This window comes from Martes martes (genome assembly GCF_963455335.1).
Source record: "Martes martes genome assembly, chromosome: 18".
Classification (NCBI taxonomy): Eukaryota; Metazoa; Chordata; class Mammalia; order Carnivora; family Mustelidae; genus Martes; species Martes martes.
In genome coordinates, this window is record NC_137906.1 from 22,802,252 (window position 1) to 22,828,823 (window position 26,572).

Below are 26,572 nucleotides of genomic sequence, written 5' to 3' on the forward strand. Positions count from 1 at the left end.
ACTTGGGCAACTAATAGCATCAGCTTACTAACTGTTCTTAGTTCTTCGTGGAGCATTTGGCTCAAATACCGTCGGATATGAAAGCAGAAATAGAGATGTAGGTAGAGCATGTGTGTCTGGGCTGGCTCTGTGCATGTAGGGCCCCGTGCCCCGTGGGGGTCCTTCTAACCCACCATCACCACCGCTTCCCGGCCACATCTGGCTTCTAAGGCACCAGCATCACAGCCGCTCAATTAGAAGGAGCCTTGCCCTTGGCCAGTAGGCCTCATCCTAATTCTCTGAGGCCTGGGGAGACTGTGTGTAGACAGTGCTGCCCTCGTCCCCACCTCTGTGCCATCAGAGGTTTGTCTGGGCCTTCCTCACATCCTGCTGGCCCTGCCATTCAGTAGTCTGTGATCCAGAAATGTCCCTGCAGTCCCTCGGTAAGATCTAGAAGGGGGGCCGCACAAGGAGAGGAGTCAGAAAGAGCTGCGGACCTGAGTGTCCACTGCAGGACCCTGGTCCACCTGTCTGGGAGTTAAATGAGCATGGAGACAGGGTGAAGACAGATCTCCGTCACGGCATTCAGGGTCCCTCCCGCCCCCTCGCGTCGTCCTCAGGAATCACGAGCTCCCATTAGCTCCCCCAGAGAAAGGCTGAGCACGGGAAGCTGCTGTGAGTGCCGGCTTCTCTTGAGCCGCCTCGTGATGAGATTGTTGGGAATACTAACCTCTTCTTGTGTGACACCCCAGGATCCAGAAAATGATCATGGATCAGGAGAAGCAAGAAGGCGTGTCCACCAAGTGCTGTAAGAAGTCCATCGTCCGCCTGGTGCGCAACCTGTCGGAGGAGGGCCTCCTGAGGCTGTACCGTACCACGGTCATCCAGGACGGCATCAAGAAGAAGGTGCAGGCTCCCCCCGGCGCCCCCCACGCCGGCCTCCTGTTCTCGGAGGCTTCCTCGTCGGGCTCCTCTTGTCCTCGTCCGATTTCATTTGTTCAATTGCTGCCAGTAACTCAGTCGCCCATTGTGCCTCCTCATCTGGGGAGCAGGGGCCTTGCCGGCTTCCTGGGGAGGCTGGAAACGCAAAGGCAGGATAATGTGCTTGGATCTTGGGGCAGCATGTGTGGGCCTGAGAGCAGGTGTCTGGCGCCCAGGCCCACCCTGAGTGACACATCAGAGTCCGGCAGATCCTGCTGGCAGAGACTCAGCTACGGGTAGCAGGTGGAAGGTGTAGACTAGGGCACCAGGAACGATTTCCACGGAGATGCGAGGAAATATCCCCAAGGAAGTACCGGTGGTCACTCAGGATGCCCGGAGCACCCGTAGATCTTCTGTCTTGAGTTTATCCGTTTCTATGAAATTTAAGGTTGGGGGCCATTCCCGTAGCAACTGGAGCTCACAGCTCTGCATGTGTCCTAAGGCGTAGAGTTTTCAGGGTCATAGTAATTGGAGAAAGCCCCGCCGGGCCCAGAGACCAGAGGGAAGGTGCTGCAGGGACAGGCACTGGTAATTGCCTGACCCTTTTTTTGTGGCTGCGTTGTAAATCTCTTCCTTAAGAAAGCTGTGCTTTGATGTGGTGTTTCCTTAATAAGCTGGCAAGGTCATTTCTGCTTTTTTACTTTATCTTATTTTTTGGTTTGAAGTTTGAGAAACAGAGCCGCGTAAGAAATGACTTACATTGTTTCTGCCCTTCTGGGTTGGCAGCTCTCATCACTCTCCTATCTGCTCTTTCAGTCCCCATGACCTTGCCCTTCTCCTTCCCCCACCCCCACCCCTGGCAGCCTGTCACTCCTCCCCTGGAGCAGGCGTGGGGCGGGGGGGGGGTCCTTGTGCTGACCTCTCTCATTGAAGGGCCAAAGCCCCCACCCCTCAGCCGCAGCCCCTCAGATTTCTGAGCAGTTACTTAGGAGGGGGTGGGCAGCCTTCCAGGATGGTGATGAGGGCAAGAGAGTCTCCCCCAGTCCAGGAGTGGCCCGGGGATCCGCTGTGTGTCCAGCTCCTGTTTGCCCTAGTGTCCAGCAGGTGGTGTGGAGGGAGAGGGTGGGGACAGAGTACCAGGCGTAAGCACCACAGATCCCAAGACCTTAGACACAAGGGCACCGTTGGCCTTCGCTCCTGCGTCCTGCCCGCTGGGCTGTCAGGGAGCGGGCTGGCCGCTGGGCCATTGCCCGTGGGAAATGGGAATGCATTGTATTTGCTCCGTGCATGTAAGCATTTCCGAGGTGTTGCCTAACTGCATCCCACCAGAGCCTCGCAGAATCCCCACAAAGTTGGCAGGGCGTGGGCGAAGGGTCCCCATCCTGGTGGTACACTGCCCATTCCCTGCCATCCGCCGCCTCTCCCCTTAGGCCACTGTCAACGTGAGGCCTGCTGGCCAGAGCCATCCATCTAGGAAACCTGACCTTGCACTGTCCTGCCGGCAGCAGAGATGGAAGAAAGGCCTGGCTCTCCGGGGGCTGTGACCGTGACGCCTGCCATCTCTCACCCAGCCACCACCCTTGCACCCCTCTCCTCATCTCCACCAAGCTCTTCCCTTTGTCACCCCAGATAACACGCGTGCAGTGGTCACCACCGTAACTGTTCAGCTTCAGTACCCTGGGAGAGGGAAGAGAACAAAAGAGGCTCTAAATCCTCTGCCAGTTGGTTTAGACGCGGGCCTGGCAGGAGTCCCACGATGGCACTCTCAGCGAGGGGAGATTAATGAAAGCTGCTTACCTTTTCCAGATGGAAGCTCTCAGGACTCGCGGGCGACTATGGGAAATTCTCAGATAGCTGCACTGGGGTAGCAGGAGCGGGCCACCAGGTAGCGGCAGAGGCTGGGGGCCAGGACAGCCCAGCCGGGGGACTGCCAGGCGGGCTGCTCTCTTTTCAGGGCAGACATTCCTCCCCTGAGCCGAGCAGCATGTCTCTGACGGCGGAGCTCGAGGAATTTTGATGCCAGAAATCGTAATGGCCTTTCGTTTTGGTCCCAGACATCTCTTGGAAATGTTAATGAGAACAGGTGGCACCCACCGAGAAACGAGGTGCAGAGCTAGGGCTCCCTCAGCATTTCCCCTGCCCTTCTGGGACACTCTGACCTCTCACTCTGCAGGTGGATCTGGTCGTGCACCCGTCCATGGACCAGAATGACCCGCTGGTGAGAAGTGCCATCGAGCAGGTCCGTTTCCGGATCTCCAATTCCAGCACAGCAAACAGGCAAGTGGCGGCCCCCCACAGGAATCCACAGGCAAGCTGCCTGGTCTTTGTGTCCCTGCCCATAGCACTTTTGCCCTTTATACTCAGGCAAGACCAGTGTATTCACGGGTTTAGGAGCAATTTCTGGATTTCGTTTTTTTTTTTTTTTTTTAAGATTTTATTTGCGAGAGAGAGAGAGCACAAGCTTGATAAGCAGAGGAGGGAGGGAGAGGGAGAAGCAGACTCCCCACTGAGCAGGGAGCCTGTAGCAAGGCTCAATCCCCAGACTCCGGGATTGTGACCTGAGCCAAAGGCAGACGCTTAACTGACTGAGCCACCCAGGTGCCCCCAATTTCTGGATTTTTAAGGGGAAAAAAAAGTGGCCCTAACGTTCTTCATTCCACTCTGCCTAATGGTGTTGACAGAGCACTCCAACTCACGGCCCCTGTGAAGTAGGAAGCTCGCTCGGTCTCCTGATGGCTCACAGTGAGCCTACTTGCCTTTCTGAGGTCTTCTCTAATTTTGTTCATAAACTATCTCACGGACTGAGAAAACTCAGGGCTGGAAGAAAATTCTTAGCTGAGGTTAAACTGGACGTGGCTGATGGGCAGGCCCAGGGTTCCGTGGGAATCGCAGACCTTGGCTTATGTACTTGGAACTGGGTTGCTGATGGATTTCACGTCAATTCCTGATCTCCAGCACTTCTTTTTTTTTTTTTTTTTTTAAAACATGCGAGCAGGGGTGGGGGGCAGAGGGAGAAGGAGAATCTCTAGCAGGCTGCCTGCTGCACAGAGCCTGACACGGGGCTTGATCTCACCACCCTTTGGTCATGACCTGAGCCGAAGTCATGAGTGGGGTGCTTCATGGACGGAGCCACACCCAGGCGCCCCAGATCTCTGGCATTTCTGAAAGTGTCAGAGGACCCAGCACATTTGCTACCTTTCTTACAAGGTAGCAGTTGGCCAGTAGGTGGGGGTGCCCTCGGCAGGTCCCCACAGCCCCTGTCACCCCCGAATGTCCAGTGACCGGACGCATTTTGTTCATTCGCATCATCTGCTTGCCTCTGACAGGCAGGGGAGGTTGAAACTCCAGGGTCCAGTGGCTGCGTCTGATTCCCGAGGACGGACCGTGTCCTTCCTCCCAGTCCTGGTTCTCCCAGCACGCTATCGATCTTGTATTTGAACTGCAGGGTGAAGGTGCCCCAGCCTCCAGCGCCTCAAGAAGTTGAAGAAGAAAGTCAAGGAAAAGAGGGTCCAAGCGGATCAGGAGACTCTCAGCCGAGTGCTTCCTCTAAAGCAGAAAGCGGACGGGTGAAGAAAACCGATGAGAAGATGGGCATCACCCAGCTGAAAAATTACAACCCCGTTATAGGTAAACAAGCGGCTCCCCATTGGCGTCTGGTGCCACGCCCTGGGTTGTCTGCATGGTGATGTTTGAGTCACTTGCCATGCCACATTCTGGTACGGGGCTGTAGTTGGAAGAAGCAGGTTTCAATTGCTAGCTGGGTCATGGGGGTGCTGGTACCATGGCCGCCACTGGCCTCAGTTTCTCCATCTGCACAGTGGGCATGCTTCTTGCCCTGAATACCTCACAGGTATTCAGAGGCTCGGGTGAAACTGTGCTAGGTCATACCTAACATGAGGAGTTGGTCACAGAGGTGAGTTCCTTCTGCTCAGTTGCTTGGGCTGGAATGTTCTCTAAGCTACAGAAAATCTGTTTCTTCTGACCTCATACCCCTCCTGGTAGTTATGGTCATTGAGGACTTTGAACGTTCGTATGATTTTCCCAGAATCTGTTCTCTGACGGGGCTGCCTTCTCCCTGAGCCCCCACCAGGCCACTCCAACGTGAACACACAAGTGCCGAAGGCCCGGTGGGGGTGGGCGGAGGGCTTTGCAGTTTCACACCTCTCCTGGCCATAAACATGCACGTTGGTGGAGGAGGACAGAGGTGACTCGACAGGGCATAGACCATGTCCTGGTGGGGGCGCATGGTCCCGCAGACCTGCGATCCGAGGCAAAAGAGGCCATCTATGTGACCTCCCTCTCTGCACATCCTGTCCCAGCAGTGCAGCCTGCTTTTGGTCTTCCGGGCTTAGGGCCTGAGAGGCTGTCCCGGGCAGGAGCAGGTGCGGCCGAGCAGTGCCCACACTTGGGCAGACAGAAGACAGTGCACATGTCCCTCCAGCAGGCATGGTGGTGGAGGAGGGTCTCCTGGCCACTTGTCCTCTCTCCCTGCTCCTGTGGCTCCCTACTCCCTCACCTGGCTTCTCTCCCTGGGAAAAGCCGGGCAAGACTTCATTTGTGTCAACAAATAGGATGCTTTCAAAGAACCTAGATATGGGGGTATTTTACACAGCCCCATCAAACCGGGACAGGGGGGTGCCCCGTGTGGAGGTTTGGCAGGCCCTCTCCAGGGCTGTCCCTCTCCATCACACTCCAGCTTACCTGCTGTGCCTTCTTCCTCCCTTGCTGCATCCATCACTGCGGCCTCCTGGCCCTCCATTGAACGTGCTGGGCACATGCATGTCTCCAGCACCTCGCACTTGTCCCGGGGAGGGAGGCACATCCCCAGGTACCTGCGTGCCCTTGCCCTGCCCCGCTTGAGGACCTCGCTTGTCCTCTAGGTGAAATTACGGCCCTCCTCCCCCTTCCTCACTTTGTTTTCTGATACATGATTCTAAGTATCTTGTTATTTGTGCCCTTTGCCCTGGAAAGTAAGTTCAGTGAGAGTAAGGGTGTGTGCTGTCTCCCTGGCACCTGGGACATAGCGGCACTTGGTGGTTTTGGAGCGAATCGGTGGGAGTTCTCCAGCATTGCCCTCCCCGCTCTCTCGCCCCAGTTCCAGGACTCGGCCGCTCTCTAGGATTTCTGCCCAAAATGCCTCGCCTGCGGGCAATACACGTGTTTCTCTGGTACCTAATCTACGGGCACCCCACCAGCCGCCTGGGAGACAAGCCGGGCCTCGGCAGTACGAGGAGAAGGCAGGACCCAGGCAGGATGGGAGTCCTGCCCTCCTCTGATGCCCCACGCAAGGACCGCCAAGATGGAACCCTCCTGGAGACGGAAGTGGAGCTCCCCACGGAGAAAGGTGAGGTGCTCCTGAGGCAGGCATGCCCAGCGGCGTCCTGGGAGGAGTCCTAGTGCTTCCTCCTCCTTAGCATCCGAACCGGCTGAATCCCCACGGTGGGAGGAGTCCTAGTGCTTCCTCCTCCTTAGCATCCGAACCGGCTGAATCCCCACGGTGTCCTGATCAAAAGAAAGTCGTAATCCAGACTTCCTCAACCCAGGGGCCTCCTGCCTGACAAGGGTTTTACCCGAGTTTGTGATGAGAGGGAGTCAGGACCTGCTGGGACGATGTCATGTCCCCGCCATGATTGGGACCTTTCCTGTGGCACTGACCCTGATTCTCTCCTAGTATATGTGGATGAAGCCTCGTGGAAACGCTACGTCCCTCCCATCCCAGTCCACAAGGACTTTGGCTTCGGCTGGGCCCTCGTCAGTGACATTCTTCTCTGCCTGCCCCTCTCCATCTTTGTTCAGATTGTGCAAGTCAGTTACAAGGTACTGATGACTCCTGGGGCTGTTGTGGCGGCTAGTCCCTCAGCTGTAGGCCAGAAAACCTATGTTCACCCAGTCAAGGGAAAATACTTTGAGACTTGCAATTCTCTGGATGCATGGATGGAGGGTGGGAGGAAAAGATAAGATTAGATGGTTGGGTGGTTGGATGGATGGGTGCATGGAAGGATGGAAGAAAGGGAGGATAGGTGATGGAGAGAGAGATGGTGGAAAGAATGGATGGATAGATGGACAGATTGGATGGGTGGATGGGTGGATAGAAGGAAAGATGGGTAGATGGATGGATAGATGGGGAGGGAGGACAGATGGGATGGATGGATAGAGATAGATAAATGATTGGATAGGTGTATGGTTTGCCTGGTAGGTAAGGGAAATACTTTAAAGATGTGTTCTTATAGTCAGTGCAGTCAGACAGATTGAAAGACAGACAAGTAATTATGTTGTAATAATAAAGTATGTTTTAGAAATTTGGTAAATACAGCAAAAGGAGAAAATGGGTTCAGAGAGACCACTGCCCAATAAGTGGTGCGTATATTGCGTGATTCTCGTCATTGACCCTGGCCTTGAGGGTGAGCTGATCCTGAATATGACCTCTTAGGTAGACGACCTTGAGGAGTTTCTGAACGACCCTCTGAAGAAGCACACGCTGATCCGCTTTCTGCCCAGGCCCGTCCGGCAGCAACTCCTGTACAAGAGGTGAGACTCCTGGGATAGACGCGGACTGGCCGAGGGTCCGGCAGCCTGCCTCAAGCAGGGGCTCTGAGTGATCATTCACCAGGAAGTGGGAACAGTTCTGCCTGCCAGGTCGTAAAGATATGAGGCTCTCAGGAGCCTTGTGGATAAAGCACAGGGGCAAATGAGGTGCAGGCTGGTGAATTTTATTAACTGCATTTCAAGGTTAAAAGAACCTAAAGTCTGCCGGTAAAGACCGCAAGTATTGGGGAGGGGTTTCCCTTTTGCCTCCTGCATTTGGGAATCAGTTCCCATATAGAATCGATGCTCATTGCCCTGGCTGGGTGTTGGGAACGGGCAGAATCTGGCTCTCCTCGCTGGGCTGGCCCGAGGCCAGTCCTCCAGCGCCCACAAGCTGGAAGGGGGTGGCCACGAGCGAGTCGCATCCCTCAGCGGAGACACAGACCCTCTGACCACCGCCGAGTGTGCGGCGATTGGAACCCACCCCTCCCCTCTATTTTCCAGACGTTACATTTTTTCTGTGGTGGAGAACCTTCAGAGGCTGTGCCACATGGGGCTGCTGCAGTTTGGCCCCACGGAAAAGTTTCAGGATAAAGACCAGGTAACGTCTCTTACGCCCGAGTGAACGACGTTCCTGATGGCTGAGAGGTTTCCAGGCGGCTGACCTGCGGCGGTTCTGAGGTTCTTTCTTTGCCCTGTCCACATGTCTCTAGGTCTTCATTTTCTTGAAGAAGAACGCGGTCATCGTTGACACCACCATCTGTGACCCGCATTACAACCTGGCCCACAGCAGCCGGCCCTTCGAAAGGCGTCTGTACGTCCTGAACTCCATGCAGGACGTGGAGAACTACTGGTTCGATCTGCAGTGTGTCTGTCTCAACACCCCGTTAGGTACTGTGGCTCTGGGTGGGACCCCACCGCTCCCCCTGCTTCCTGGGTCATCGCCGGGGTTCCTGGTGAGAGGACCCTAGAAGCAGCTACTGCTTTTCATACCACTCCCCGGACACCTAGAGTATCCTTGGGGCTGCCTTAGAAATGAGGGCAGTGGGCTCTGAATGGGGGGCTCCCAGACCCCCACACACGTTTCACCCAGACCACTCTGCTTGGTCCTTATTCACTCGTGCATTCAGTAGGAATTTGTCAAGCACCTTGTGTCTGGCATCTCCTGGGCCTGCCCCATCTCACCCGTCCCCGCCCCAGCCAGCCGAGCCCAGAGCTGGGGAAGAGCCCCGCAGGCATGGGCACAGCAAGTGTGTTGTGGGAGAGACAGGAGAGACTGGCGTGGGTTTAGAAATTCTTGCAAGAAAGGCAGTGTTCTTTATTGTGGATTAACAGCATGTGATTTCTCAGCTATGTTAATGCATGTCTTGGGCGTGCAGGAAACATCTGGCTGGCCCCGGTCCCCCACTGGGCCCAGGGAAACTGACCCCCGCACTGAGTTCTTGGTCCCGCTCCTTGCTGATCCTGACCCCGCAGCCACTGCCACGTGCATCAGTGTTCCTTCCCGCTCCCTCTGTGCAGGTGCCCAGGAGCTCCACAGGCTTCCCCTGAGGAAGGAAGCCTCGGGGCTCCTCTGCTCCTGATTCCCCACCCCTGTTGGGTTCTTCTGTTGCTGGCTTACCTTCCCTGCTTAGCGGAGGTCAGCCAGAGTACAGCTCCTTCCCTCAGGGTCACCCTCTGACATCAACGAGAACGCATTCCTACGAAGAGGATGTTTGCCAGTTTCAGAGCCCGTCCTCTGGTCGGGGAGCAGTGTCTCTCTCTCACCCGCAGCCGCGTGCCATGGCTGTGCAGAGCCGCCACTGCACGGCGGCGTCAGGGATGCCTGTGTCTTGTTTCCCAGGTGTGGTGCGCTACCCGCGTGTCAGGAAGAACAGCGCGCAGGACCAGGGCCTTGATGAGGAGGGCAGTCTGCAGAAGGAGCAGGAGAGCGCCATTGACAAGCACAACCTGGAGCGCAAATGCGCCATGATGGAGTACACCACGTGCGTCCCTGCCCCGCATACACTGTCCCCAAGTGCGTCTGTGCACCGCGTGCCACCCCCAAGTGCGGGGCCACGGCGTCTCGTTCCCCACGGGCTCCAGCCCCTCCGAGTCTGGGTCCACATGGCAGCCTGGGACTGTCCCAGGCTCTGGGATTGCGGGGCAGATTGGTGGCCGTGGGCCGTATTGTTCCAAAAAATCAGTTACCAAAATATGAAAATTGGGAATTTGACCTGTCTGGCGGATTGACAAGTGCTTTGCTTCTCTTAGGTATTACTGGGAAAGTAATTAGAAGAAATACCCTCGCCCGTATCTTGGGTTCTCTTTTCAGTTACCAAGAGGGGCTCTCTTTCTGCTTCTTTTCCCGCCCCTCAGGGGAAGCCGAGAAGTTGTGGATGAAGGCTTGATCCCCGGGGACGGGCTGGGAGCCGCCGGGCTTGATTCTAGTTTCTATGGGCACCTAAAGCGCAACTGGATCTGGACCAGCTACATCATCAGCAAGGCCAGGAAGGTGGGCCCCGGGGGGCGGGGCGGGCACCCCATCCCCCCACCGGGAGCTGCCAGAGCTACCCATCCCTCTCCATCTCACCCAACTTGGCTCACTGCTTCTGACCTGGTAGGGCAGCAGTTGACCAGAGGCCCAAATATTTATTTCCACATGTATGGTAGGTGTATCGATCTGACCCGGCCTGTCTTTTCAGTGCATTCTAACCGATTCTGTGACGTGAGACAAAGGTCAGACATGAGGGAGGGCCCAGCAGCAGCCCAGCCCCTAGAGCAGCCTGCCCCCACCCCCGACCCCCAGCCCGGCCTTTGCAGAAACCTGAACACCTCTGAGCATCTGATGCTCTGGACCCCTGGGGATTCGGGGAAGCCCCTGCTTCGTTCCAGAGCTGCACTTGCATTTTAGGAGAACACTGCTTCTGAAAATGGGCTCATGGTGAGGCTCCAGACGTTTCTTTCCAAGCGCCCGTTGCCGCTCAGTGCTGGAGGTACGTGTGCGGGTCTTTCACTCCAGAAACAGAAACAGACGCGGGACCAGCGCGGGCCACGTGACTACAGACCACAGCAGCCTCTGCTGGTTCTCTGGCCCCTGTGGGGCTCGTCCTAAGACGCCCACCTCCCGTGCTTGTTTCTAGGCACCGGCAGGTTGAACATCTGGGGGGAAGCCAGAGTGGGAGCCGGGCTCTGCGCTGACCGGGAAGAGCAGTTCGAGATGGACCGAGAGCCCACGCTGGACAGGAACCGGAGAGTGAGGGGCGGACGGAGCCAGAAGCGCAAGCGGCTGAAGAGGGACCCTGGAAAGAAGATCAAGAGAAAGAGAAAAGGTTTCATGATACTCGTTTGCATCTGCTGGGCCTTGTCTTTGTACCTCCCGGCCTGGAGACAGGCAGTCGTGGCTCTGCGGCCATTGTGACCTCTGCCCTCAGACTCGGGATTCTGTTTTCCCCGCCATCTGGGGGGCTCATGCTGCGTGGTTGCCGATCTGTCCCCCGTGTCGAGCTGGCAGACAGATCGGCGAGCTCCTCATGTGCTTTCTCTGTCTGTCTGCTCCCTTGGAAACCCCTCTCACGTCAGTTTTCTAACTCCATCTCACCTGAGGAAACTGGAAAGTCTGGCAGAAATCCTCATCACGGCCCCAATCCTGTCATTCCCTGTGGTTTGGTTTTTAATGTCTGCCTGACGTTACTCAGGCCAAAGTCATGTGGTGTTTGCAAATTAGAGGAAAGGCTGGAGTCGGTCAGGCCTGCAGAATCTCTTCGAATCTCAGGAAGCCCTGAGGCGTGTCTGACGCCGCCATTTTGGAATCTTCACCTGGGCAAGTCTTTGTAGCAAAGGATGGCAGGAGGACAGGAGACCGGCGTGTTTCTTCGACCACCTTTCCACCCTCTAAGTGGTCTGTGTGTCGTACCAACAATCTCATAGCTATAGCGCTTTCAGACGAGAACAGGATGTTTTTGTTTTTTTTTAATTTATTTATTTGACAGAGATCACAAGTAGGCAGAGAGGCAGGCAGAGAGAGAGGAGGAAGCAGGCTCCCTGCGGAGCAGAGAGCCCGATGTGGGGCTCGATCCCAGGACCCTGAGATCATGACCCGAGCCGAAGGCAGAGGCTTAACCCACTGAGCCACTCAGGCGCCCCGAGAACAGGATGTTTAAACGGGAACCTGTTTTTGGTGGTTTCTTTGGCTGGTGTTTGTACCAAGTAGCCTTGTGTCCGTTGGAAAGGCCCCCTCAGCGCAGCCTGTCCAGATACGCGTGAGTTCAGTGTGGCTCACAGAGACCTGAATTCATCACAAGGCAAAATATGGTGGTGGTGTCCCTTGGAATCCCAAATGTTCACGCCCTACTTTTCTTTTGCCTTAATTTGGAAAAACTTCTCAAGCAAATAGTCTCTTGGAATGGGCAGTAGCATATGGTGTTTACCTTGTGAAACTGCCTTGAGTATCTCCCCCAGGGGAGGAGATGTTCAAAAAACCTAGTGGCTACGAGCTCATGGTTCAGATCCCATGTCTGCTACTGACTGGGCTATGTGACTTCGGGCAAATCACTGTAACTCACTGTGTTTTAGATTCCTCGGCTACAAAATGGGGATGACACCTGCCTCCTCTTAGGGCTGGTGCAAAGTAGTATATTTTTTTAAAGATTCTATTGCTCATTTTAGAGAGCAAGCGAGCGAGAGAGTGCATTCGAGGGCAGTTGGGGGGAGGAGCAGAAGGAGAGGAAAGGGAGAGAAACCCAGGCAGAGTCCGCACTAAACACAGGGCCCGGTGAAGGGCTTGATCCCACAACCCCGAGATCCTGACTTGAGCCCAGACAAGAGTCAGACACTCAACCGACTGCACCACCCAGGCGCTCTGCAAAGTAGTATTTTTAATAATGAGTTGTCATATGTAAAAAGTTAAAAGCGGTGCTTGGCACACAGTAAATATTCCAAAACGTTGGCGCCTGGCACCGCCCTGGTGTTTTATACCCAGTCTGGTTCAGGCCTCAAGGCAACCCTGTGGGCTGTGCCTTGTTGCCACGGTGCCCCAGGGTTCATGGAACAACATCAGAGAATGGTGCGGGCCCAGATCGAGCACCGGATGCCTTCAGAGCGCCTAGCCCCACAGTGGGAAGAGTTGGAGATTGACAGGCTGCATTCAGGCCTCCCGCCTGTCCCCATGAAACTTGACCAAAGGGGTAAAAAAAAAAAAAAAAAAAAAATTTAAAGATAAAAATGCAAGTATGTATGTATGTATCTATCTATATCTCCAGGCCCGAGCCTTATGCGGTTAGTTTATCTGGCTCCTGACGCCCTTGGTCAGATCTCCCCAGCCAAGTAGGGGCCCTTCCCCGCTCCAGGGGGCAGCTCCAGACCAGTTGTTAGAGGCTCTCTCTCTTCTCCCCCTGGTATTCTCAGAAGAGTCCCCCCAGGAGAAAAGTCGCAGCCTGCGCTACCACGATGAGGCCGACCAGAGTGCATTGCAGAGGATGACCCGGCTGCGGGTCACCTGGTCCATGCAGGAAGACGGGCTGCTCGTTCTCTGCCGCATTGCCAGCAACATCCTCAACACCAAGGTACTCAGCCCCCGGGGCCCCACGCCTTCCTGGCCTGCACCTGCTGCATGGCGTTCCCCGCCATGGGGAGCCCCCTTCCCCCTGTGGCCCGCAGGGCACTCCTCTCTTCTGTTAGGCCTGGCCACCAGGAAGAACATTGCCCAGAATCCTACAAACGAATACTCCCATTTGTGCACATTTCTTTCCAGCCTCAGGCTAGCACACCCAGATCAGGCTAACCCAGCCCAGAATTGGTCTCTCTGTCTTTACCGGGAGTCTGGCACCTCCCGCTCCCCTTCTCCCACTCTCATCTGCCTGGAAAACTCCCCTCTTTGTCTCTCCTATCTGCTTATCATCTCTGGAAAGGCTTCAGTGGTCCTGCCAGTTGGAAGTAATTACCACATCTCGCCTCGCCCCTCGGACATGGACTTTTCGGGCTGCTGCCTTTGCTTCTGGCCCTTCTTGGCCCATTGGCACGGCTGCTTCTCACAAGGCAGGAGGGTTGTCATTTGTTTTCGTGGCTGCGGTCCCCTGCATGCTGCCAACTGCATGGGGACCGCTCAGTCACCAGGTACTGAATCAGTGTGGAATGGTGATGGTGGCCTTGGCCTGGCTCCACACCTTCCGTGCCACCGTCCCCCACACACATGGGTCCTCCCGGCCCCTGTCCCTGAGCCCCGACAGCTGGGGAGAACCTTGCTTCCCGGCTAGCACGTTCCCTCTCTCCTCCGATGTCACTGCCTCCAAGAAGACCCGTAGCCCAAGCCAGCATCACATTCTCACCTTGCTCCCCAGAGCGCCCTCACCGTCCTAGGCTGTCTGTTCCTGCCACTTGGCGTCATTGGGATCTTCTGAGTTTGCAGCAAACCCTAGGGAGCATTGAGATAGCAAATGTCCGATCGCGCTGGTTCGCCGAAGCCACCAAGTTCTGCCACTGCCTAGTACAGGGCCCCTTCTAGGTCGTAACGCCGCCAGGTGGCCTGGGTAGGGTGGCTCCCTCCGAGCCCAGTATGTGCACCCTGTCCTCAAGCATGCCGGCCGAGAAGAGCAGCCCCGGGTGCCCTCTGCCTGCAGGCTCACTGGATCCCTTTCCTTGACCACTTTTCCCAGATGCTGTCCCCCCCATTCCTTCCTAAATTCCAGCCCAATCCCTTCTCCCGGGAACAAGCTAGAGATGTGTCGCTGTCCCTAATACCTGTTCTTCCCTCTGAAATGGCTTTTCATCGCAGCACTGACGGGTCGGAGGGGCTCCCCTCCGTGCAGCTGGAGGGGCCAGCAGAGCCCGCACGGTTCAGGATCGGCAGACCCTCCTCTCACCTGCTTACGTTGTAACAGGTTCTTGGGCCGCCTCCTTTCTTCAGCAAGTCCCCTTCCCTGTCCGGGCTCTGCACCCAGCGCCTTCTGAGCACCTGCTACTTCCCAGAAGACATTCTCTCCCCCGGGCGTGGCGGGTTTAGCTTACTCTTCGCTAGCAGCTCACTGGTGCGGGGCATGGAGCCGGTGGTCTGTAGATGCGATAGTCTGGAAGGAGACGCCACAGAACGTACCCTCCCCGCTCCGATCCGTTCAGGCCGCGGGCACTGAGGAGTCTGACTCTCCATCCCGGCTTGTGTTTGCTGCAGGTGAAGGGCCCATTCGTCCCCTGGCAGGTTGTGCGGGACATCTTGCACGCCACCTTCGAAGAGTCTCTGGATAAAACCTCTCACTCGGTGGGACGGAGAGCTCGCTACATAGTCAAGAACCCACAGGCCTACCTGAACTATAAGTAAGCCTCGTTCGGACTTTCGGAACTTGGGGCCAAGCTTCCTCCCGCGCTGCTGGTTCTTTAGTCTTCTTTCGTCCCTTTTGCTTAGGAGTCCACTCTGAAATCCAGAGAGAGTGGCGACCTGTCCGCTTGCTCAGCCGTAGCATGTGCCAGGGTTCGGGTCTGTGATTTTTTCAAGGGCTGGGCCTGCTTCCAGGCCCTTCCACATATCCGGTGTTATGTGGACTTGGGGCCAGCCTTGGGAAGTAGGTGCCGTTCTCCTTTGCCACCCGGGAAGAAACGGGCCATCCCGGCTAGATGGCTTACCGACTGTCCCCTCAGCAGCAGGTAGTGAGGGCAGAGGCCTCTGCGCCCACCTCGTTCTCACCCGGCCAGGGCACAGCGCCATTGCCTGCCCTGTCAGACTCCTGACAGCCCCCTCCGCAGGCACGGGCTTGAGTGTGGAAGGCCAGAGACTGACCATCCGTGCGGAGGGGACACGGGGTGGGGTTGGGAAGGACCGCTTCTACCAGCTGGTTGTTCCTGCTTCTACCAACTGGTTGTTCCTGCCATGGATTGGTGGGAGGGCTCGGCTCTGTCTGGATTCCGAGTCTCGGGCCACGGGCAGTCAGCTGAGTAGTAGAGAGAAACAGCTCAGCCCCAGATTGTAGAGAAAACTTCCCCTGGCGGGCTTTCTCGGCCTCAACAGTGTTGACCTTTGGGGCCAGATAGCTTTAGAGCGGAGCTGTCCTATGCACTGTAGGCTGTTTAGTGGCTTTTCTGGCCTCTGCCGGCTACGTGCTACCAGTTCCCGATGCCCAGCCGTGGCAGCCAGACGTGTCTCCAGGGGTCTGCAGACAGCAGGGGCCTTCCAGTGGGGAGCTGCTAGTCCCCGTGTCTAGAGTCTTAGACTCTTCTATGTAAAAGGGCTCTGGTCACCTGCTCCAAATGCCTCTTCTTTTCAGAGCAGAAACAGGCCCAGAGAGGATCCGGGTTAGCCAGGGTGACAGGGCCTTGGCAGTGCAGTAAGTTCTGGAACTTGGGCTTCCTGGCCTTCTTCCTCGTGTCCTGCAGCAGCAGCCGGGGGATGGCAGCATGAGGGGCTGTGGCCTCACACAGGGCGTGTGTCCACTTGGAGGCAACTCCCTCACCTGGGAGCAGGCTGATACTACCAGTCATGGCCACCCTGGCCCAGTAGGTCCAGCCCTCAGCGGACGTGTGACCTTGGGGATGCTATGCCTCCCCGAGCTCTAGAATGGAATGATGGGCTCTGCCTTGCAAGCTCTTTTTGATGTGACAGTCTCCGGTTCCTAGGAACCCTGCGAACACCTGTTGCCTTTCCCTGCATTTGCTTTTGGGTGAGTCAGGCTCTCTTGTCACAGAGAGATGAACATGACTGTGAACATCAAGGGCTTTGACGAATAGTGAACACCGGGACCTGGATGGTAGTTAAAACTCACGGTTACACTGTCACATAGGGCGTCTCGTTTGGTCTTGGCTGGATGCCTGTGAGGGCAGGCAGGCGGGCGTTGCTGTTCTCAGTTTACGTGTGGCAGATGGAAGCTCAGAGAAGGCAGAGGTGTGAAGCGTGAGCAGCAGCGGGCCTGACTTGAGTCAGGGTTGGCTGACCCCAGACCCTTCCTTGTTAAGAGCTGTGATCAGCCGGCAGGTGTATAAGTAAATCATACCTTGTGGTCAGCCGAAGCCGGATGTGTTAGAACAAGAGTCTAGGAGTCTTCCCCGTGGTTCTGAAGACAGACTCTCATTACAACGCCAGACCTCACGTTCCTCCTCTCTTCCTGCAGGGTTTGCCTCGCTGAGGTGTACCAGGATAAGGCACTTGTGGGAGATTTCATGAACCGGAAAGGTGACTATGAAGACCCAAAGGTAGGCAGTGTGTGGTCACTGGGCTCGTCCCACCCTGAAGGCGAGGGGTTATAGGTTCTTGTCTGGTCGTCCGGGTCCCACAGCCCCGCTGCCGGCCTTGCAGATACGGACATCGTCCCTGCATGTCTGGGAAGTCAGCTCAGTTCTTGGGCTTTGGCCCTCATCTGATGGGGCTGTAGCATCTGTTCTTAGAAACCATTAGAATTTGACACACCGCTTTGCAATTCTGTGGGGCTTTCGGCCTATTTCGTTAAGAGAATAGGGCAGCTCTTCAGAAATTCCAAACGGCTGGATGCCCCAGAAAGCTGGCAAATAGGACAGGACATGAGTGTTTCTGAGTTCTCTGGGTGGACATGCGCAGGGGCGGGAGGCTGCAAGGACAGTGGGGGACCCGCAGGGCTCTCCCCATCTGGGACTTGGGAGGGAGGAGCGGCGGCTGGTGGGGCAGGAGTGAGGGCCAGCAGCGTGCTCCTTGCCCCAAATCCCTGGGCAGAGGGGTGTCTGTCACCTTCCCAGGTAGGCGCTCTTGGCTGGGGAGGCAGGGAGGCAGGGAGGCCGAGGAGACCACGCTCCTCAGTCCATGTTTCCGGGAGGTTTGCTGCTGTGGGAGTTTGTTAAAAGGTTTTCCTGATGTACCAGTGAAACCTCCCTTCGGGGAGAGAGAGCTTGACATCTCATTCTCTCACACTGAAAGGTTTGTGCCAGCGAGTTTAAAGAATTTGTGGAGAAGCTCAAAGAGAAGTTCAGTTCGTCTCTCAAGAATCCTAACCTTGAAATCCCAGACACACTCCAGGAGCTGTTTGCCAGGTGAGGTTCTTTCGCGAGGTTTCTATGTGATCCTTGTGGAGCAGGCGGAAATGTCACCGGCCTTAGGCATCTCCCCTGGTCAGCGGTTCCATGGCCTTACAGGTAACCCTGCCATGTTCTTGACTATAAACCACCTCACCTCCTCTCATAGGCGACTTGAAAATGGGCAGACCATTTTACGCCATCGGGCGCCCCCTCCCTTCTCCCGTGGAGGCCTTGCTGCCTTGCCCTGTCTCCCGTGGAGACCTAATCCCAGGCCTCCACAAGCCATTGGTGTGCTTTTGCTGGGATTGCTCCTTTGACATACAAAGAAACTCCAAGCTAGAAGTAGCTCACCCAAGGCCATGGTGCTTATAAGCCACAGGGCCAAGATCTGAACTTCCACGGTGGGTCTGACTCCAGCGTTCCAGCTCTTTCCAACTCAGCCACTGGGCACCTGCAGAGAATATACTTGGCTTTGAGCATAGAAATGTGGAAATCTTGAGTTTTGTGAACCAGGCCTATTTCCACGGCTTAATCCAAATGTGAATCCCTTCTTACCACCCTCATCGAGACGGTCCCTCTGGCCACTGGATTTTTTCTGAATCTCTTCCCGTAGAGGTGACGGTCACTGATCTGTTCCTGTTTGGGAACCGTATGATATGGTTGCAGTCAGCTCCCTGAATTTCAGTTGGAGATCTTGTTCTTTGATTCAACCAACAAATAATTCTTGTCGTGCCCGCACGTGCCCGGCCTAGGGAGCAGTTTATAGTCCTTTGTGGAGTTGACACCTGATACTGTTTTTTGTGTTTTGTTTTTGTTTTTGCAGCAAACTGTTCCCCAGAACTCCAAATGGCATGGTTTATATTCAATTTTAAAAGCGCTTCAAATGACCCGCTTTACCCGTTTGTAATTTATAACCTCACATATTTTTAGTGAATTTATGGGGATAACTTTTAGTTACAGAAAAATACAGTTAAAATACAGACTATTTTTAAGGAGAGTTCATGAACTATCTGGGAGAAAGATGTCCCATCCGGTTGTAACAGTTTTTTAAAGTTTTTTTTTGTTTGTTTGTTTTTTAATATATTTGACAGAGAGAGAGAAACAGAGAGAGACCTCACGAGTAGGCAGAGAGGCAGGCAGAGGGGGAGGGAAACAGGCTCCCTGCTGAGCAGAGAGCCTGATGCGGGGCTCGATCCCAGGACCCTGGGACCATGACCTGAGCTGAAGGCAGAGACTTAACCCACTGAGCCACCCAGGTGCCCCCCGGCTGTAGCAGTTTTGAAACTGAATTTGATCTTAAGCATCCTGGCAGGCCAGGCAAAAAAAGGAAGTGGATCCGACTACTTTGACTGAAAATCATTCCATTTCTGAAAAGGGGCTTTTCCCTATTATTAAATTTCAAGAATTTACTGTTGCCAGGATGAATTTTGATATTAGGATCATAGAAACCAAAGAAATGTCTTACAAACAAACGGCCATGTTTCTTTAAAATTGAGTTTTGCAATTTCTTGTATTTTCTTGCCTGGCTGTGTAGCGTGATGGCTAGCGCATTGGACTTCTCTTGTGTTTGTTTACTTGGTGGGAACAGAAGGAAGCAGCATTACTTGAAGCTCAGAAACACAGATGGGGAGATAATCTGCTATCTAATACAACCACTCTCTTGGTTGGGTATTTTCTTCCAGACGTCTTTCTTAAGCTTGTTTTTAATATTTTTTTTATACTTTATTTATTCACTGACAGAGATCACAAGTAGGCAGGGAGAGGGGAAGGGAAGCAGGCTCCCTGCCGAGCAGTGAGCCCAACGCGGGGCTCAATCCCAGGACCCTGAGATCATGACCTGAGCTGAAGGCAGAGGCTTTAACCCACTGAGCCACCCAGGTGCCCCTTAAGCTTGTTTTTAATCATAACGGGCCCACGATTTTAGATCCCCTTCCCTTAATGATTAATGGTGGCTCTCTGCCAGTAAACACTTGACCATGTTGTTGGATAACCGTCAGTAAAATGAATATTCCTCATTTCCTCAACCGTTTTAACAACATGCTCCTTCAATGAGCAGAACGTGGTCTTTTCTCATTGTAACTGACATGCACTGTTTGCATTTTGATGAGTTCTGCATTTCCTCCAACACTCCAGCCAGTGAAGGGCCACACTGAGCAAACCTCCAGTTAGTGACAGTCGGCCATGTTCCGCTGACATGCTCGTCTCTCGATCCTTACGCAGATACCGAGTTTTGGCCATTGGAGACGAAAAGGATCCAACCAGGCAGGAAGATGAACTGAACAGGTAAGCACCAGACTGACCAAGGGCCTTTCCCTCAGCTGGTTGGTCGGGCTGCCGGGGGCCCGGCCCAGGGGCCACCCAGGGCCAGGTCTAGCCCGCCTGCCCTCTTTGAAAATAAAGTTCTACTAGAGCACAGCCATGCCTGGCCCATGTGCTGTCCATGCTGCTTCTGTCCCAGAGCATCAGGTTGAGTGGCTACGACAGACCATGCAGCCCTCGAAGCCCCCGAGGTCTTCCTTATCCGGCCCCTTCCAGGAGAAGCTGCTGACCCTGGCCTTGTGAATCAGTGGCCCAGCCTTAAGGCGGGTTGAATTGAATTAAGGCGGAAAGGATTTGAATTCCAGGCCTGTGAGCTTTCTGCGCATAGCTCTGGTTAGAAAGCTCAGCCGTTTTTTTCCATGTTGGAAAACCAGTGTTCAGTTTGATTTTAGTGAGAAGCTTCTTTGGAAAAAAATTTAAGATTAGAGGAAAGTGGGGCACATGGCTGGGTCAGTTGGTAGAGGATACAACTCTTGATCTGATAGATATATAGGGCATGTGACTTTTGATCTCATAAACAGGTTGAAAAAAATCTCAACACTAACTGCATTCGTCAGTTGTCACATAAACCCTTGTCCAGGGTACGGCACCCGTTACTTGCTAAGCGGAAACGTTTCTCCCTGCAAAAATTGACCTGTTAATAAGGCTTAAAAAGCACCACTTCTTTTGTTTTGATTTGTGAAGAGTTTTGGCATTCAGGTCACCTTGGGGGGGATCACTTTTTCTAAATAAAGACTGCGTCTGCCCAGGCTGAGCGGTGCCTGTGACCCCCAGCCTCATGTGCTCTGCCCCTTCCCCACTGTCCCTCAGCGTGGATGACATCCACTTCCTGGTACTCCAGAACCTGGTCCAAAGCACGCTGGCCCTCTCGGACAGCCAGATGGAGTCCTGCCGGTCATTTCAGGTGGGTGACGGGGACCCAGCGACAGCCTCACTGCAGTGCTGTGGGGCTTGGGCCGTCAAGGGCGGGGGCCGAGTGCGGCCCTCGCTCACTGTCTTCTCAGCTGTGCACTCTTGGTGGGGGAGGGTGGCCCGATTTCCCCAGAGACTCCTGTGCCCCCTTCCTCCATCTTCCAAGTGTGGGACAGGATCCGGTGACTTCCAAAATCCCTCCCGGGCGGAGGTTTTGAGTCGAATGTAAATGCAGAAAATGAGGCCATAGAGGAAGTGAGCCACAACAGAGAGCTGAGGGAGTGACTGACCTGTGCCGCTTACCTTCTCCTATCAGAACGTAGAGATGTTGAGCTGTTTTGATAGCTAAAGATCACTGAGTGGAAAAGTGGCTTTTCTGTGGGCCGTGGGCTTATCTCTTTCCTGAGCACATATTAGAGAGTAACAACTGCTCTGTTTTGGCTGAGTGACAGTGGGAGGGAGGAACGTGCTTCTCCTGAGCCTGTCCTGAGCCTGGGGAGCTGCTGGTATTAGCATTCATTCACGAGCACAGAAACTTGTGTTTCAGAGGTATGAAGAAGCAAGGGCCCATGACCTCACAGCACTCTCCGTCAGACCTGAGACTGTGGCTCCCGGGCCCCAGCGGAGAAGTGTTGAGGAGGGCCTGCACTGCCCCCATCACCGGGGCCTTAACGACCACATTGGTCAACACGTGGGCCCGGGCCCACCCCGAGGCCGCAGAGCGGGTGGGAGCCTGACAAGTGTGCTGCCGGTCTCCAGACTCGGGGTGTAGACAGCAGAGCGCCCCGGGGGAGACAGCGGGGTGCAGACCCAGCCTTGACACTGCCCACATTGTGCAGGTGGTGCTTACTACTTTGGCCACAAGGGAGATGAGGAAGACTCGGGGGGAAATGCAGTGATTTCAGGAAAGTCCGTGGCCAGGTGTGACTACAGTCCTTGTACAGCAATGGCCAGGCCCCCGCAGACCCAAGACTGAGTGTTCATGTCTCTTCTTTGAATTCGTCACCGTGAGGTGCAAGTGCTTGTCCAATGGTGACAATTGGGACAGTCTAGTGGGGGGGCCATGCAGTTGTCTTTTTCTTGCCACCCTTGGTGCCACCGAGTCCTTGAACCCTACTTACTCAAATGAAGCGTGTGTGTTTCCTAGGGGGAGGCTGGTCGTGGGGCCTCGCCCCCTTCTCCATGCCCAGAGCCTTGTGTGAGCTTGAACATGCCAGAGAATAAGACTGGAGTAGGTGGGGTGGGCCAGAAGTCCCACGGACACAGTCCTCAGTCTGGCCCCTGGCTCTGTCTTGTTGGACCTGAGCTTGTTTAAAAAAAAAAAAAAATTTTTTTTTTTAACTTACTGCCACCATTGCCCATAAAAATCCCAATTTCTGACTTTACCTGTGGCCCTGAAGGGCCCTTCTGGCTGTGCTGCCTAGCAGGAATTCGAGCTGGACAGGACCTCGGGAGGTAGTCCAACTGCCCACCACACGAGAAAGTCCAGCCCCAGAGTTAATGGTGAAAGCCAGGTCCCTGCATCCCCGCCAGGGCCTGTCCCCTGTGTCCTGCTGCTGCTTGTCATTCTTCAAGATCCATTTCCAGGTGGTATCTGGGCTTTGGTGGGGGAATCAAAGGCCTCACAAGGTCAGAGGCTGTATGTAGGATCCCGGCTGGGCTCCCTACAGCTCCACTTTTCCCAGAGGTGCGGTGCAGGGCAGTGGGTGGCCATCTGGCGGGCTGGACCGCACTCCCCTCCTTCCCTGTCTGTAGTGTGAGCGCTCCTGCGCCACCCCAGCAGCTGTCAGGGGAATATGCCCTCTTACCATTGCCTTCACACGGACGAGAAGAGCAGAAGACACCAGGCTTCCCACGAGAAGCTGGATCCCAGCTTGCACTTGCCCACAGGGCAGGAGCGGTGGTGTCACGGCCGGTCTCCAGCCTCTTGCCCTCTGCCCCGTGCAGTGCTCCCCGCCTCGGGCCTGTATGCCACAGCTGACGTGCAAGCACTGTCTAGAGAAGTTGAGGGTGGTGTGCGGGCCCCAGACCGACGAGGCACAGTGTGTGCGCAGACCCCCTCTGGCTCCAGGAGAACACCTGGTGTTGCCCCAGCACCCCACTGACTGCCGCTTTGGCTTCCGATCTCTGTGTCCCTCTGCAGTGGCTCAGTGGTGAGGTTACTGGGCTTGAGGGCAAGGCCTTGTTGGTCCCAGGCCTGCCCAGCGGTGTGGCCTTGGACGATCCCTTGAAGTCCGTGAGCCTCTGTCCTTTCTGCTGTTCGTGGTTCCGTGGTTCCCAGGCCAACGTGGCAGAGAACCTCCCAAGCCTAAAGTCCTCAGACCATGACCACGTTTTCCTGGCCAGTGCTTTTGAGGAGACAGGTCTGGCGGGAACTTTCTTGTGGTCTGGCGTGTGCTAGACATCTGCTGTTCGGTCAGCTGGCCGATGGAGCCAGTGCTTTCCAAAAACGGGAGTCGTCGGGACCTACCGGCCCCGCAGGCCATGGAGCTGCTCTTCCTCTGGGCTGGGTCCGAATCCGAGCCACAGAGTTGGGGTGGCGTGGCCGGCCGGAGGAGCGTCTGCGGTGGGCCAGGCACTGCCATCCACCTTTGCTCTGTGCCGGGCCCTGCCGTGGCAGCCGCAGACCTTGAACATGTGCTCCTATGGGACTTCCTTTCTGGTGGGTGAGAAATGAGTAAGCGAATGAGGTCATTTCAGGTGGAGAGAGGTGCTGCGGAGAATAAAGTGGTTCCCACAGTACACTTGACCGCAGGGGACATGGCGGAGCTGAGAGTTGAGGAGTCAGCCTTGTGAAAATTAGGGGGAGGTGCAGTCTAAGAAATGGGAGCCGCAAACGCCAGGCCCCATGGCGGGGAAGCTCTCTGGGGGAAAGTCCGGAGGCCAGCGAGGCTGGAGTGGTGGGCAGGGCCGTGCTCCCAGGAGTCCTTGCCAGGCGGAGTGGGCACTGGGTGCTCCCTCTGCAGAGGGAAGCCACATGTGGTCTGACGGAGGCATGGGGCTCCCAGTGACTGCGTGGCCAGGGGCTAGGGGCCGGGAGAGCAGTTGGGTGGAGGCTCCTCAAGGAGTGGTGGTGTAGACGGCATCAAGCACCTGTGTTTGGGCACGGTTTATGTGGACACAGCCAGCTGGACCTCCTGGTGGGCTGGGCGAGGGCTCAGGAAAGTGAGTGGTATCGGGTGGTTCTGTGTTGACTCCCACGACCTTGTATCCCCAGACGGAGCCATCCTTTGTCTCCAGCTGCCTGTCCTTCTCTCTGATAGGGATCAAAGTTGACCTCGGATGGCAGGCCCTCCTGCCCTGCACCCCCAGGAGTCTGCTCCAGCCTCCCAGCCCCTCGGCCCCATATCAGTCCCTCCAGCACACATGATCACGTCCCGCTTCTGTGCACCCCATATTCTTCTCCTTCTCCCCCAGCTGCCAGACAGCCTCACTCACCCTTGGTGTCACTGTGTTGCAGACTTTCCGCCTGTACCGCGAGTATAAGGACCACATCCTCGTGAAGGCCTTCATGGAGTGCCAGAAAAGGAGCTTGGTTAACCGGCGCCGGGTTAACCACATGCTGGGCCCAAAGAAGAACCGGGCCCTGCCCTTCGTGCCCATGTCCTACCAGCTGTCCCAGAGCTACTACAGGTGAGCCCCCTGGAAGGGCTGGGGCAGGGCGGGGCCCCGGGTTGGAGGGCAAGCTGCCTCTGGATGGGGTGTCCATCCACACCTATGCCACTTGCTAGGGGACGAGGGCAGTGCTCTCAGTAGCTTGGAGACATGTACCATTCTGCAGGTGGTATGTTTCCCTTTCTCCTGTCAAACTGGGAGAATTGAGTTACGTACCCATGAGCCCAGCGAAAGGCACAGCGTCCTGGTGGGGCCTCGTTGGACATTCTTAAGGCTTAGGGCCTCGCTGAGCCATGTGTTCGGTTTGAAGCTGTCCCGTAGCTGGATTCCAGACGCTGTCTGCAGCCCCTCAGCGGTCCGAGCGGTGGTCTGGGATGCCGAGAGTTGCCCTCCGCAGCCTCTCGTCACGGGAGCCTCACACCAGCTGCCAGCGCGGCCAGTCTGTTACCCGCTTGGCATGTTGTGCCACCGACCCCCTTGACCACACAAAGGGGAAGTCTGTGAAATAGTCCCAGGGGTTTGGCCTTGGCAGTCCTTGGCCTTGGAGGGCTTCCTCTTTTCTAGGCTGTTCTTCTTGTCAGTCCTCTGATTACACTGAGGCTGTGGTCAAAAACAGAACAGTAGAATGGGGGGCTTTTGCTTTTTCATGCATCCCTTTGCCTGTGAGTGTAGACACTTGTGCCTTTCTCAAACACTCTCCCCACCGCCAGTTTCCTTGCCTCCCTGGTGCACAGCTGGCTATAGTTAAAAAGAGCTGTGGTCCGGGAAGCAGAAGACGAGGGCCCAGGTCTGGCAAGACTATTGGACCTTGAGCTCGTTCTTGACCATTTCTCCACCTCAGCATTCTTGACTGTGAGCCGCAGGCGGCGTTCACATCCGGAAGACTTCCAGACCTAGGCCCCTGTCAGAGGCTTGTGGAAAATCAGGCTTCTGGACAGGCCAGGCTTGACTCTGTTGTCGCCTTGCGGAGACAGTGACGTGGACATACGCGTCCTGTCGCCTCTGCACGGGTTCGGGGCTTTCCTGGGGGGAAAGATGATCGTCTCAGAAAGTGCATTCGTCTTCCCCAGTCTGGCTCCCGTCTATAGCGAATGTTGAGGTGGAAAAGAGGGCTTTGGCAGGCCTTCAGATCTTCAGCAAAGCCCGTAACCCATCCACGTGGAGGTCTCCAAAGTCCCATCCTCAGTTTGGACCTTACCCCCTTTGTGTCCACGCAGGATTTTTACGTGGCGCTTTCCAAGCACCGTGTGCACGGAGTCGTTTCAGTTCCTCAGCACAATCCTGGCCGCCGGCAAGTTGGACCAGCCTGATAATTTCTCCTTCCAAGACCAGGATACTAACAAGTCTGCAAGTCATCTGGTGGCGTTTTCTCTGGACAACCCTGGAGGACACTGCGTGGCCGCCCTAACCCTTTTCTCTTTGGGCCTCATCTCTGTGGACGTCCGGATCCCGGAGCAGATTGTTGTGGTAGACAGCTCCATGGTAGAGAACGAGGTCATGAAGAGGTAAGGACGGGGCTGTCACGAGGCTTCACACATGCTCTGAGTGCAGCTGGGGGCCTCGGGCACCGCAATGTCCTATGGTGTCTGCATTTTTATTCACTCCATCATCTGGTCTTTTATTTCTTAAGATGTTATTTATTTGGGCACACACACACAAGCAGGGAGGGGGCAGAGGGAGAGGGAGAAGCAGGCTTCCCACTAAGCGGGGAGCCTGACACGGAGCTTGATCCCAGAATCCTGGGATCGTGACCTGAGCTAAAGGCAGACGCTTAACTGGCAGAGCCCCCAGTTGCCCCTGGTCTTTCTTCACTCCACAAACACATGCTGAGTCTGTCACGGCTGGCATGTGAGACAGCAGATGTCAAACGTGTGCCAGGGAGCTCCCAGGGATGAGACCTCAGATCTGGGGACTAGGGACCAGTCCAGTGCCTCGTGCTGGTGCCTCCAGGTGCGGGGGAGCCAGCAGCAGAGTTGGGGAGAGACCTGGCTGTGCCAAAGAGAGGGACCTGGCACAGTGTGGCGAGGAGGGGTAAGGCGGGAAGGTAGCTTTGGCAGAGGTTCCTTGAGGGCCTAATAGCTAAGCTGGGATTTAGTGGAACAGCAGGCAGTTTTGGGACTGAAACTGGAAGGGTTTCCTGCCAGAAGGAACAGCCCTTGCAAAGACACTGGTGAGCATGGCCTGTGGGGAGATGGTCAGAGGAGTTGAATGTGGAGCGGCCGTCCACCCTGCCCTTCCTAGCCAGACGCCGGGGGTCGGGGAGGAGGTCCGCAGTGACCACAGGCCATTGCTCAGGTTGGACCATGGTGACCACTCTCTTGAGCCAGCAGAGGCGCTCGGCCTGTGCTCCGTCACC

At 55.6% G+C, this 26,572-nt stretch overlaps 1 protein-coding gene across 2 annotated transcripts in view; it reads left to right on the top strand.

The window, feature by feature from the left end:
• GTF3C1 (general transcription factor IIIC subunit 1) overlaps positions 1–26,572 on the top strand; it is a 67,863-nt gene that overhangs the window by 35,069 nt on the left and 6,222 nt on the right. For both annotated transcript variants that reach the window (XM_080831135.1, XM_080831134.1), the window contains exons 12-31: positions 732–885; positions 3,074–3,177; positions 4,346–4,527; positions 5,996–6,244; positions 6,572–6,717; positions 7,331–7,428; positions 7,930–8,026; positions 8,139–8,316; positions 9,269–9,410; positions 9,784–9,919; positions 10,319–10,400; positions 10,548–10,736; positions 12,811–12,968; positions 14,570–14,712; positions 16,497–16,578; positions 17,273–17,385; positions 19,591–19,653; positions 20,500–20,593; positions 24,062–24,234; positions 25,434–25,721. In XM_080831135.1, coding sequence (XP_080687261.1) covers positions 732–885; positions 3,074–3,177; positions 4,346–4,527; positions 5,996–6,244; positions 6,572–6,717; positions 7,331–7,428; positions 7,930–8,026; positions 8,139–8,316; positions 9,269–9,410; positions 9,784–9,919; positions 10,319–10,400; positions 10,548–10,736; positions 12,811–12,968; positions 14,570–14,712; positions 16,497–16,578; positions 17,273–17,385; positions 19,591–19,653; positions 20,500–20,593; positions 24,062–24,234; positions 25,434–25,721 — 2,871 coding nt within the window. The remainder of the gene's footprint in view (positions 1–731; positions 886–3,073; positions 3,178–4,345; positions 4,528–5,995; positions 6,245–6,571; positions 6,718–7,330; positions 7,429–7,929; positions 8,027–8,138; positions 8,317–9,268; positions 9,411–9,783; positions 9,920–10,318; positions 10,401–10,547; positions 10,737–12,810; positions 12,969–14,569; positions 14,713–16,496; positions 16,579–17,272; positions 17,386–19,590; positions 19,654–20,499; positions 20,594–24,061; positions 24,235–25,433; positions 25,722–26,572) is intronic.